The sequence below is a fragment of the Phytophthora infestans genome, genomic scaffold (assembly GCF_000142945.1).
Source record: "Phytophthora infestans T30-4 supercont1.34 genomic scaffold, whole genome shotgun sequence".
Taxonomy (NCBI): domain Eukaryota; phylum Oomycota; class Peronosporomycetes; order Peronosporales; family Peronosporaceae; genus Phytophthora; species Phytophthora infestans.
Genome location: NW_003303725.1, coordinates 211,431 through 225,058, shown reverse-complemented (window position 1 = coordinate 225,058; position 13,628 = coordinate 211,431). Strand labels below are relative to the sequence as shown.

The following is a 13,628-nucleotide window of genomic DNA, read 5'->3' as shown; positions in this document are numbered from 1 at the left end:
TCGGTTCAGACTATTGGGAAGTATACTCTCCAGTTCAGTGCAGGGAGGCAATCCGTGTTGTCATTGTGCTCGGATTCTACTATGACCTGGAACCTCGCCAAATTGACTTCACTACGGCATTTCTAAACGGTGAGATGGATGTCGACGTGTATATGGAGCAACCAGAGTTGTTCGACGATGGCACTGGACGTGTGTGCTTGTTGAAGAAGAGCTTATATGGCTTAAAGCAAGCTCCTCCGATCTGGAACGCAAATTTGAAGAGATATCTAGTGAAGCTTGGTTTCAAATCCAGCATAATTGCGGATGGCGTTTACGTCAGGTGGGTCGACGACTCTCCTATCTTCCTTACAGTCTACGTTGATGATGTCGTTATTGCGGCTAAAAATGAGAGTATCACGTGGCTAATTTCACAGTTGAAGAGTGAATTGAAGCTAAAGGATTTGGGGAAGATCAACCTCTTGCTGGCCATGAATGTAAAAGTGGAGCCGACACGAGTCACGTTGTCACAAGAATCGTACATTCAACACATTGTGGAAAAATATGGCGATCACACTGCTCGTGTGCAATGGACCCAAAAGTAAAACCTGTGAGACCCAGCAAACCCTACGGACCTGACGTAAACAGAAGTGATCTACCATTTCGTCAAATTGTTGGTTCCCTACAGTATTTGGTGCGTTGTACGAGACCCGATATCGCGAACGCGGTTCGTGTCTTGAGCAAGTTTCTTGACTGTTATACAGAGGAACATTTTGGACTGGCTCAACGCGCTCTTACGTATTTGAAGGGGACTAGTTCCTATGGATTGGTGCTACCAAACGTTTCTGCAAAGGGCAATCTTTCTATCGTTGGATATGCTGATGCTGACCTCGGCAATGATATGGACACTCGTCGATCTGTTACTGGCCAAGTTGTAACACTTGGTGGATGTGTTGTAGCATACCAAAGTAAGCTACAGCCCAGTGCAGTTAAAGATACATGCAGTGCTGAGCTCACAACAGCCAGTTGCTGTGCAGATCGAATTCGATGGCTACAAAACTTGTTAGCCGAACTACAAGTTCCTGTCGAGCTTCCAGCTCTTCTCTGGACGGACAATGCTGCAGCTGTTCAGGTCATGACACATTCCAGCGGACATCACAAGATCAAGTGTCTAGATCTGGTGATATACAAGGTTATTGACTATGTCGATGCTGGTTACATTGTGGTAAAACACATGCCGTCTAAGGTCATGCCTGCTGATGCCTTAACCAAGCCATTGGGTAAGGGCAAGTTTCGCCAACATCGAAAGTAGCTTGGTGTCGAATGCCTGTGTACTCAAGTTGATGGGGATACAGATGAAGAACCAGAACAACAATCCGACCCAGATGACGCGCAAACAAGCTAAGGAGGACTTCCAGTTTCAGGGGAGTATGAGACCTGGACGACGCAGTCTCAGAAACCAGAAGTCTTTTTAGTATTGGTAGTCACTCGCCCGTTAGATACTTGGTTGATATTTTTATTTCTAACGGAGTCCACCAAGGGTGGAGCTCCAGCAATTCCCAATCTGCCAGGTGTGGGGCGAGTAGTGTGTTAACGCTTACTTCTTCCGTCGTACTCACTGTCCAGACATCGTACACGACCTCTGCAAGTGAACGAGTAGGAGACGTTCGCTGTTACAATGTCACTACGGTTAGCAACCGTGATGTTAACACCTGACAAGTGGTCGCCAGTAGGCTTGGTCTTGTCATAAACGCCAAGGTGTTCGAGGATCTTGACAATTGCCAAAGGTGTGCAAGGCAGCACGCACTTTTGCGTCTTCTCGTCGTCTACGTAGCGGATGTTACGGTACAAGTTGCCACGGTAGAATTGGCACAGTCCTTCCACGTCCTTCTTAATGCTGATGCTGTTGCGCAAAAAATCGTCCATGGTGCCACCGAAGAAGCTCGGGAAGGCGCCGAAGCACGGGTAGTACACGAGAATACCGTGCACATCCGAGTCTTTGTTGGCCTTCTCCAAAGCCTCCAGCAGCTCGTCCTTGGGCACTTCGCGCAGCTCGTAGCGGATGCCGTCGCGTGCACAGGCCTTGCCCGTCCACTCGGCGTACTTCTTGGGCCGTGAGCCAGCAAACCCACGAGCTTGGGACCCACGCCACCCATGTCCTGCTCAATGTACTGGCGCACGGCCAAGCTGAAGGGCTCGGCGATGGTCGCAGCGTTCATTTTCGCACCGGCGGAGTCGGTCATCTTGATGTTTGTGGCAGACGTCGGTTTGACGGATGGCTGGCTGACCATTAAACGAAAACCGTTTGGTAAGAGCTCGATTTTTTAACGCTTTCGAAAAAAGGCCTCAATTAATATTTGATCATATTATAAAGCCAAAATAATTAAGAGTCGTTTTTTCAAAAAGAAACGCTTTGTTTAACACCTTTGGAATTCCTTTTTATTTTAAATCGCAATGATTTGATAAAATGTCATTGAAAAAAGTGTTTCGAAATCAAAGTGCTTTTAGAAAAACAGAAAGTTTTTTTTTCTCAGGGTGGCTCTTAGCCACTGCCACGTGTGCCATGCCATGGCACTAGAGATTGAGCCATGGCATGGCGTGGTTACGAATAGACCTGCCACTGTGCCATCATGAAAACTATTTTTAAAATATTCATTAATGCAAATAAAAGTAGCATGGCACATGGCAATTGCCCCTTGCCATGACACTTGCGAATGTCCGTGGCACTTCCTGTCATTTTATTTACTTTAAACTCTAGCCCTAGCAAGCGCTCATCCAATCGGATCACAGCATTTTGTGCCATGGCGTGGTTAAGAGCGACCCTCAATTAAGCGAGCACTTTTCAACGTCAGACTTAAAAGCGACATCAAAGCTCCTATTGCTTTTTTTTTTAAGATACCGTTTTCGAAAGCGCTTTTTTGTAGAGTACTTGAATTAGCTCCCCAAAAAAGCACAACAACATTTTTTAGGTGCTACAGTACAAGGCCAAAGCAGCGCATGTTTAAAAAGTATAAATTAAAGCAGTATGTAAGCGGGCAGTCGCTGTTAAGGTCGAGTTGATTCAGACTCCTTGCGCTGATGGTACCGTCGTCGCGCAGTGAAACAGTACCAGTACCCGACACGAGCTATTAATAAGCCAAATTAGTGGCGGGGCAGCGAATCGAGCGCCTTGTTTTTGCTGACTGGGCTTATGTCTCCAGCCCATTCCTTCAATTAAACATAATTTTGACGTTAGTCCAGCCGATTTGTCAGTGGTGCAGTTTATCGTACCGGAACGATGGGACTGAGGTCGGTCTCCCAGCTAACAACGCTGTGTACAGCGGGGACCATAAAGCCGAACACAAGCACGAATGCACTCGTGATGTGGCCTATCACGGCATCCTCGAGCTCCATAGGTGTGTGTGGTTTGTACAGCATTCTCTTGAAGTAGTGTTCTTCTCTTCGGAGTCTTGTTGGTCTTGGCGGGAATTGGTAACTGAGTCTGAAGACGGCAGCTTTGTGAATTAGTACACGTCGACCTTCTGGATCGCGGCGTTCTTTTGCGTCCCGTAACATAGAAACTGCATTGCGGGACGCTCGACTGTGTCTCAGCTACGGACATCAACTTCAGCTTACGTGGAAAACTGTAAAGTCACTTTTGAACTTTAAGCAAATGCGTCTCTCCAGACGCATCGTTTTCTCGTCGTCACGACAGAAGTGTCGTGTACGGGGTAAGAATACCTGGTGGTGGTGTGTACACTGTATATATAGCGTGTGGTGTATCGCCATAGAGTAGATCTAATGCGACACAATGTTTCTCCTTGTTATCGACGAGATGCGTCCGAATTTTCATAATTGAAGTTGTCGCTTTCGTAATTAGCGCTAAATTCTACAACATAAACATGAGATAAAAGGTGAAAAGTGTTGACGAAACAGAATGCAATAAACTTGATCGCGGATTGCCACCATTCGCGGGACCACGGAAGGGCAACATGCTGCACACGTCACTGTGTCAGGCGTTTCGTCGTCGGCAACGCCTACTGTATCGGAGATAGCTCCAGGACCGGTCAGTTGACGGCGATTGACGTTTTAGCCTGGATCGCTCGACCTAAAGAGCCTTTATGAAAAAGCGAGAGTCATACGACATACTTCCCGAGGTGTACCAGTTGGCACGACTCCGACGTGGCACTTGTTTCAACGCGCTTCAAAATGGTCGCCGTCGTCACCTGTTCGCTTCGCGTCCGACGAAACGATGGCCCACCGAGACGGCACTACCAACGCAAAAAACGAATTCCCATATTTTGTTGAAGAAGTTTATTTTTTAAGCATCGCAGCAACAGTCACAGCTTAAAGCGATGATGACGCAATGTGTTGCTAAATGAGCGATCTTCTTGAAATCTACAAAAGAGGCGATTGGCAAGTGGGTTTTTCGCAGGCTGAAGTTGACGTTAATCATTTTTATGCTGCTAAAATAATTACACATGCTCATCACGAATGGTGGTCAATGAAATGGGTGCCTTGTAGAGGTGTGCAACCCTACTGGGGAAGACGTGATTATTAAAAGGGGAACGCTGTTGGCCTCTTTAACGGTAGTCCCGGAGTCGGCCTTCCCGCTGGGAACTTCAACTATCAAGCGTGGTATGAAGAGTCTGGCAAAGTCGATCCCTCCGCTACCGCAGCCACCCAAGTACGCTATCCCCAGAGAGCCTGCTGACTGGATCCATTCTGTCGAAGGTGCCGCGGACGCGAGGCCTGGGAACACTGAAACGCCTCCGCCTGACCCGGACCGTGACCCCGAGGAAGAGTTGGAAGTCGACTTGGAGAGCTCTAAGCTCGGAGACGAGCAGAGAGAACTGTTCCGCGAAGTTTTGCAACCGTTCAAGGACATGTTTGTTGAGACCTCTATGCGTCCTGGCCGTACTGATTTGCTGGAATTCTCGATCGACACGGGCGACCACGCGCCGATTAAACAACCTCCTTACCGAGTGTCCAAGGCCGAGGGCGACGTCATGGAATCCGAGATCCAAGAATACTTGAGTCAGAACCTCATACGACCGTCTACCAGTCCGTGGGCCAGCCCAGTTCTGATGATTCGCAAGCCTGATGGAGGGATACGGTTCTGTATTGACTACCGAAGGTTAAACGCTGTCACCATCAAGGACTGTTACCCCATGCCCCTTATAGACGATATCCTGGACGTTTTGGGGAACGCCAAACTGTTCTCAACTATGGATATTGCCTCTGGATATTGGAACGTCTCTATGGCTGCTGATAGTGTGGAGAAAACAGCTTTTACTTGTAAGTACGGTTTGTTCGAATGGCTGGTGATGCCCTTCGGACTGTGCAATGCTGTTCCGGCCTTCGAGCGCCTGATGGAGACGGTTCTGGTGGATCTCAAGTGGAGAACATGTATGGTGTACCTCGATGACTGTGTAGTTTTCAGCGAAGACTTTCCTACTCACTTAGTACGGCTAAAGCAAGTACTGGAACGGTTCCGATCAGCTGGATTCAAGCTCAAGATGAAGAAGTGCAAGTGGGCCCGGGACCAAGTGGCGTTCCTGGGACACATCGTCACTCCTTCGGGCATCCTGCCCAACCCTGAAAAGGTGAAGTCAGTGATGAACGTCCAGAGACATCACGATCTGCATACGGTTCGAGCGTTCCTGGGCCTGACGAGCTACTTCAGACGCTACATTGCTGGGTACGCTGCGATTTCGGCTCCGATCGAACGCTTGAAGATGAAGGGGGCTCAATTCGTCTGGACCGAAGACTGTGAATCAGCATTCCTACAACTGAAACGCAAACTGGTGGAGCCTCCTATCCTAGTGTATCCTGACTTCTCGAAACGCTTCCAGCTGTATGTGGACTCCTCGAAGCTAGCAGTTGGAGCGTGCTTGATGCAGACTGTCGATGGGCGAGAGCGAGTGGTGGCGTACGCTTCCAAGTTGCTAGTAGGATCAGAGAAGAACTGGATTCGCAAGGAGGACGGCACCTCGGAGATTGAATGCTGGGGAATTGTCTGGGCCACTCGAAAATTCCGCTGCTATTTGGACCGGTGTGAATTCGACCTGTATACTGATCACAAGGCGTTGACCTGGGTTTTTAATGAGACCAACCGTACTAGTAGCGCTAAGCTGGCAAGGTGGGCGATGGAGCTGTCTCAACTGCGTTTCAAGGTGTTCCACAAGCCTGGGACTTCCATGGGTCACGTGGACGGTCTATCTCGGCTTCACTCTCAAACGATCAGTGCTATCTCGATGTCGGATCTGCTTAACGATGCGAACGACGCTCAGCAGGGTTCAGTCGAAGTCGGGGAGTCTTCGACTCCCGGTGTAGACCCCGTCGTGGTGGAGTCCGGTACCGAGAACGCTGCGAGTGCTGACCCTATCGCGCCTGCGGAGGAAGACGAGCCGAGGAACAGCTCTTGGTGTCCCCAGTCGATATTTTCGGACTTCAGCAGACTCGATTCTTAGAGGAACAGAAGAGAACGCCTTGGATCCAGGCGATGATCGCGTTCCTGAACGACGGAGCTCTCGCCTTGGATCCCCAGCTACGGACGAAGGTCTTACTGATGGCTCCTAACTACACTGTGAAGAACGGTGTTTTGATGCGTCGAGTACACCTGAAGGCTCGAGCTGGACCCGCGTCCAACCTCGAAGTGCCCGTGATCCCGCTACCGTTCATCTCAACCGTTCTTCACCACTGTCATAAGAATGTGTTATCGGCACACGTGGGAGTTACCAAGACGATGGATCGAGTCCGTAAGCATGCCTATTGGCACGGTTGGAAGAAGGATGTAGCTGAGTACGCTCGGGAGTGTACTGTCTGTGGAAGTGGTAAAGGTTATCGACCGTGGAAAAATGGTCTCATGCAGAAGATGCCTGTGCAAGAGTTATCCGGACCGTTCTCCTTGTTGGTCGTCGATGCTGTAGGCCCCTTGGTGGCTACTCCTAGAGGTAACAAGTTCATTCTGGTCTTCGCGAACTACTTCACTAGGTGAGTGGAGGCGTTCCCGGTGGCTCGGCTTGATACGGTGACGTTCGTGGAAGTGATGGTGAACGAAGTGATCTCCCACCATGGTGTTCCTGAGCGGCTGCTGAGTGACCAAGGGTCCAACTTCATCTCGGGATTGGCTCGCTCCTTCTACGAGACTCTCGGAATCAAGAAGTTGTTCGGCGCTGCCTATCATCCTCAGACGCAAGGACTGGTAGAGCGTTTCAATGGTACGCTCTTGGGAATGCTACGAATGTACGTCAACGAGTCGCAGACCGACTGGGATTTGAACTTGCCGCGGGTACTGTTTGCTTACCGTACTTCCTATCATGAGGCGTTGAGGGATTCGCCCTTCTTCAGTCTCTATGGTAGAGACCCAGTATTGCCTCTGGACCTAGCGTTCCTCAATACGAACAACGAGTGGAAGAGCAATGAGGTCGCTAGCTATCGTCGGAAACTGTTTTTGTCTTTCCGTGACACTAGACGCATGGTAGAACGCCAACTTCTGAAGGCTCAAGGTCGGCACGAACAACGGTTGGGCAGTCAAGTGTCAGTGAAGTTCACAGAAGGCGACCCGGTGTGGGTGTACCAGTATTTCAGGGCTCGGCGTGGCGAACGGACGACCAAGAAGCTAGCCTTCTCGTGGCATGGTCCCTATCGCGTGGTGGGAACAGTGGGTGAAAACGCTTATCGCATAGCCATTCCTACACATCCAAACCGAGTAGTGACCATCAATGTCAACCGCTTGAAGCGTTTCCGTGGATGCTGGAGTAGACCGCTCCCGTCTGAAGTGCCGGAGGGAGTACTGACCAATCCCAGCTTGGATGACGACGGTCCTTTGACCGAAGATGATCTCCCTTCCACTAGTTACGTGGAAAGACTGCTCATTGGTGGTGAGGAGACGGCTTTGACAGGTGTACCTTGCCCAGTGATCGACATCATTGCGGGACGCAAGAAGAATCGAGAGGAACAGTTCCTAGTGTTATTGGCGACTTACGAGACTTTATGGAGACCAAGAAATACTCTACTGCCTACTTACGCCGCTCTGATTAAAGCGTTCGAAGACACGAGAAGGAAGGAGGCTGGACTTCCGGAACTTCGCCGCAGCGCGCGCCTGGAAGAAGCTAACGCCGCTGTGGACGAAGATGAACTACTCTTTTAAAGAGTAGTGGAGTGAGATTGGTCTTTCGAGTCACGGTGGACTCTAAAGTCAGTCTTGATGGGGAGTGTGCATTGAAACACTTCCTACGTTTACTTTGCATAATTTTGAATATTACGAAACGGTTTCAAGCCACATGCATTACGAAGAGAGACCAACAAGTCATCGGAAGCGAGATGAACTCTACAAGGGGCTTGTTGAAAGAAAAACAAAACAAAAACATTAGTCATGAAACGACACTACTACTCCTACACGCCTCTAGTTGGGACGGTCTGGATCAATGCGGGCGTGGAGAAGGAACGCTGGACAGCGTGGCTACGCTGACTTCTTCGACGGTGGCGACTTGGACGGCGAATGGTGGTGAGGGATCATGGGAAGCCAGCCGGGCTACTCTACTTCGCTGATTATGGCGTTGGTGAGTTCGTCTGCTAAGTCGCATTGCTGTGCCTGCCGTTGCTGCTGTTCGTACCTATTAACCTCTACGACCTAGTGGAGTTCGCTCTACAAGGACCTATCGGTGTCGCCATCGGACTTATGCTGCTAGTGACGTACGACCACTGTTACGAATGGACTCGCTGGGACCTGCTAGGACCTCTTATCGTCGTAGTGACCGGTGTGATTTCGCACGCACTGCGTCTGTGCGAAGGGGATAACCCGCTGCTTTCGATGGCTCCCCAGAGTGTGGTCGGTCAAGCTTTGGCTAACACCCAACTGAACACTTCGAAGCGTAGGCGTGCCGAGGCTCTCTGCTTGGAACGCTTGCGGTACAAGGATGGTATCGAAGTGTTACACGACTTTCAAGCGGCGGAAGAAGATGCCCCTGCTATGGAAGCGTTTCTGGGTAACTCCTATGGAACCGAGCAACCGCCGGACCATCCTATCGACCTTTCGGGTGCGCCAGAAACAATGGCTCGCCTGCGCCGCCAGCATTGGCCATCCGCTCGCCATGGACGGCAAACTCCAAGTCGGGGAGTATGTCCCGTACTCGGGAATGTAGGTGTCGTGCCAGGCGCTGGCGGGCAGGCTTTTGTGCCAAGGGATCTCGGCGAAGGTCAACGAGCTGCGACGGTGGGCGGCTGGTTCCCGTTGACCCCGCAAGCTCCCACTCACTTCGCACATGAGACCGGTGAAGTTATGGTGTGATTGTATTGGAACGCTACGATGGAGTACAGGAACGGTGTGTGAGTTCCCTCCTATCGTCCTACGTGGCTGGGGACAAGGCCGGATGCGCAAGGTGGACCGCGTCTCGGACCTTCCTGTCGCCGCACGAGGACGGATGTCATGGAGAAGGACTCTTTTGATCAAGATTAACTGAAGCGGTGTCGTGTATAGGAAAGCGAGTTGGCGGTAGGCCCTCGTTAGTCTCAGTCTTACATTTACTACCTCTTGCCTAAGCTGAGTGAGAGAAAGAAACAAGAAGCGTTTTGATATATTAAGTTATCTTGTGCTACCGTTCCTGCCACTACTCGAGACCGTACTCCCTGAACAGCCGCGGACTACCCGACCCTAGAGGTGGTGTACGACATGATTCCCGCAGTGCACAAAATCGTCAGCTGGGATACAGACGACGTTGATCTGGGCCCGATCATCCCGGTATGAAGATCATCTAGTGAATCAATAACGCGGATGCGATATTCTAAGATGTTTTTATCCATGCAGGAATGGAGTGGCACTATTTGGCCGATCACAAGCAAGAGCATGATGCCCACGACGACCGAAAAGGCCTAGCTATTGAGTCGCTACTGCTGTTGCGCAGCAACCTTCAACTTCCTACCCCGATTGTGGCGAGCAGTGCAAACTAGTTATAACGGTTGCATACTCTTTTTTAAATTATGAACAGGAAACATGCTTCTTAACGTATCCAATCACTAATATCGGTACTACTTCGTAATACGTACAGTACGGTATCACAGTCAGGGGCTAATGGTAACCAAATATCATATAATATATTTGATAGTAATAGTACTATTTTCGATATTAAATAGTAATAGTAACTCATTTTTGCATAAGTTAACTTAATATTTTAATATTAACTCGGAGAACTGAAAAATATAAGATACTACATGATATTTTATGATATTTCCCACTTAAGTACGTTTCTTGCCGTGGACCGAGCGGAGCCAAATAACTTTTTCGATCAGGTTCTAGAAAAGCAGCTGACGAGTATTTGCTCTAGTATTTCACTGTGACACAGACAAAGGCGATCGAGATGGAAAACTGCAAACGCTTGCAGCTGTTTAACGTTGATAGAGCGAAATCAAGACATTCGTTCTTGTTCTCTACCGATCTCCTCGTCCACATCGTGCGTCTAATGAACCTGCTGCCTGTGGTGCTAGATCAATGCGCTTAGCAGTGCCAACACACGACGCCAACCTTGCTGTCCCGGTTGATTAGTAATACTTCAGCTAGCGACCTCTGATTGGTGAGTTTAGGCGGATTACGCAATCTTTGAAAAATATAATATCGTATTAACTAATATTAAGTTGATATTTAATAATATCATATTATTGTCTCAGAAGAAAATATTAGGTGATATTTTTTATATTAACTGGTCTACAGGTGATATTTCACAATACTACTTCACGATTTTGAAGTTACCATTAACCCCTGATCACAGTACAGTTCGGCAGCATGTGCGTCAATTACACACATGGCTGTACTGACAAAGTTGTGCGGCTACAGAAGGCCAAACACTTGTATAAGCAACCAGAGTGTACGAAGCTTTTAACCAGGCCAATTATTCCGAGAGAGCGCCATCGCTGTAGTAATTCTGAATTCAGTTTTTTGGGCCCCGCAGAATCGCCTGAATTTTTCAATATCTGGAAACTCGGCATCAGGCATTTCCCACGAAAACGTTAGTAGTATGACATGGAACATTACGCCGGCAGTTTTTTTACTTTCCGTAATTTACCTGCGAGACCAGTCCTGGAACGTTCTTTCGAGGCAGCTGCTATTTTGACGACGCAACCTTGAGAGTCTTAAAGTAATTTTAGAACCGCCCAACCGGTGCGTTGATTTGACGACGCCCACCTTATAGCGAGCCACGTCTTTTTGGATCTTAGGGCGTTTCGGGACCGCTGCGACGGACAACATTCAAACTATACATGTACAGTACTGCACCCCGTTTCCGCGCCCTCGAGCCTTTGATAAACTTACGGATGCGATTGTCCTGAATCTAAAAGAACTAGAGTTTGTAAGCTAAAGTCTGATTTATTTGCAAATCCTATATGGTCCACCCCCGCGAAAACGGGGTGTATTGATAAAAGCAATACGCTGGCAGATTTTTACCTCAAGGATTAGTTCGGACCAGCGCGACGTGGCGTCTCATCATTGGTTGAAAATCATTGTCACGCGCTTTCTTTTCCGCTTAAGTACGCCAGAAATTCTCCCTCCTTCTTCCTCATTCCAGAACTTGCCGTCTCTAGAAAAGATGGTCAAGCTTGTTTGTGCGATCGTTGGTGTGGCTGGAAGCGCTTTCCCTGTGGACATCGACGCGAGCCAGCTGGTGGGAGACTTGAAGAAGGCGATCAAGGCGAAGAAAATGTATCAGTTTCCTGCGGACGAGCTGCAGCTCTTCCTGGCGAAGCAGCCCGTCGTAGATGAGAGCGGCAAAGAGGTCGTCCCTGTTTACCGTCCTACTGCGGAGGAGATGAAGGAGGAAAGTTTTCAGTGGCTCCCAGACGAACATCGGGCTGCTCTGAAGCTGGTGGAAGGAGAATCTGATGACTACATATATGCGCTGACGGCCGGAGAACCGATTCTGGGCTCAAAGGCCTTAACAACGTGTTTACACGAAGAACAACATGGAGCTTCCATCCAGTGAGCAAATTCACGTGCTGGTGGTGGTTCCGAAAGGTAAAAACGACCGCTCTGCAGCCATGGCAATCGGCGTGGCACCCTCTTTGCCACCAACTACAATACACCGGCACCCCGAACGTCTCAAACGATGGGCTGCGATCAATGCAATGATTCGTCAGAAGAATCAAGAGGCGAACCAGAAGACCACGAGTGAAGACACCAAGAAAACAAGCAAAAAGCGGAAAAATCACGATGTCGACAAGACTGTGGGCTATTCGAGTCTTTGTTGGGAAGATATCAAACCTATTTACAACTTCGACGATTCTTATGACCTTCAACCAAGCGATATACCTGATGCTGACATCGAGCTACTCCTCGCTCGTATTCGTGACTTGCGGGAACTCTATGGAAAAATGTCGGATGAAAAAGAAGCCAAGAGATTGTTTTTTATCGCCCCGATCCTTGAGACAGTCAGTCGTCTGCTTAAGAACGTCCGCATATTAGTCGAAGAAGACGTGGTTGGGAAGAACGTGCTCCTGAAAGGTCGATTCGAGTTCGTGCTCAAGCGTGGCACCAAGAGAATTTCACTTGTCCAAGCCAAGCGTGAAGATATGCTGCAAGGAATGGTTCAGAATGTGACGGGGCTCGAAGCTCTTGCTGATGTCGAAGATCTCACTGTGACGTATGGCATTGTGACGAATTTTCTCGAGTGGAAGTTCTTGATCAGTGGCGACGAGAAGGTCAGAGAGCATGAGACTGTTCTTCCTCAAGCGGATACCATACCGTCGTTTGAAGGATTGAAAGAAATTGTGGGGAAAATTTACGCGATGCTGCAATAAATATCTTCCATATGAGTTGCAATCCTTTTGCTTATTTTCTAATTGAGATCTTCTTACATGCACTCATCTGCTTAATCATGGCATCGAAAGGTATCTCTGATCGTCCACTCAACGATAGCACTTAAGAGCATCTAGAGAAATCCGTCAAGCTACCGGTGAAACTAAAGAATGAGAGATCAACAGAGCGCGCGCCACACCTCCAGGATTGAATCAAGTAATATTTGTTTTATTACTGATAAATATAAAGTTAGTAATATACAAAAAATGGCGTACTCACCTCAGCAATACCTCGCTAACAAAGAGCGCATTAAGGCTGCGCAGAAGCGCTACTATCAGCGCACACGTGAAACTCGACTGTCGTATCAAAAGAGCTACGACGATAAGAACAGAGCAAAACCGAACTTATTGATGAACCTAACAACGAAACCGAACTTAATTAATTATTTTTTTCTCAAATAAAAAGTCAATCCCAATATAGTCAATGACAATGGCTTAAAACCTCCAAAAAGGTATAACCCAAATATTTGAATTGATTAATTTCAGAATCTTTTGTAATGACTAAGATATAAAGTCGATCCTGATACATGATCAAAATATTATAAAGTCATATCTACGAAGAAGAATATAGCCAAGCATATTGTGACGGGGTCACACAGCACCTTGCGCTAGAGGAAGTTATCTTCCGAGAGTATACAAACTCTCAGTGAACGGCAGTTCACAGGTCCCCTCTTTAATTAAAGAGAGCGAAGTGACCTAAATAAGGTAGATTGTAAACTGAGTATATTTATAGGTAGGTTAAGTTTGAGGTTAATACAAACTATCAGTTACCTATAGAAATGCAATGTCATTTAACCAATGGTTGGTTTTGAATGACCTTGGTACCT

At 48.3% G+C, this 13,628-nt stretch overlaps 1 protein-coding gene and 1 pseudogene across 1 annotated transcript; one reads left to right on the top strand and one right to left on the bottom strand.

Annotated features, from left to right (window-relative positions):
• Positions 1-989: 989 nt before the first annotated feature.
• Positions 990-2,195, bottom strand: PITG_14315 (methylenetetrahydrofolate dehydrogenase [NAD+], putative; the record flags this gene model as incomplete). Its single annotated transcript, XM_002898760.1, has 3 exons — positions 990-1,027; positions 1,596-2,079; positions 2,109-2,195. 3 exons carry the CDS (start codon positions 2,193-2,195, stop codon positions 990-992), a joined length of 609 nt encoding a protein of 202 aa, XP_002898806.1.
• Positions 2,196-11,537: 9,342 nt separating this feature from the next.
• Positions 11,538-12,738, top strand: PITG_14314 (annotated as a pseudogene; the record flags this gene model as incomplete).
• Between the last annotated feature and the right edge of the window lie 890 nt (positions 12,739-13,628).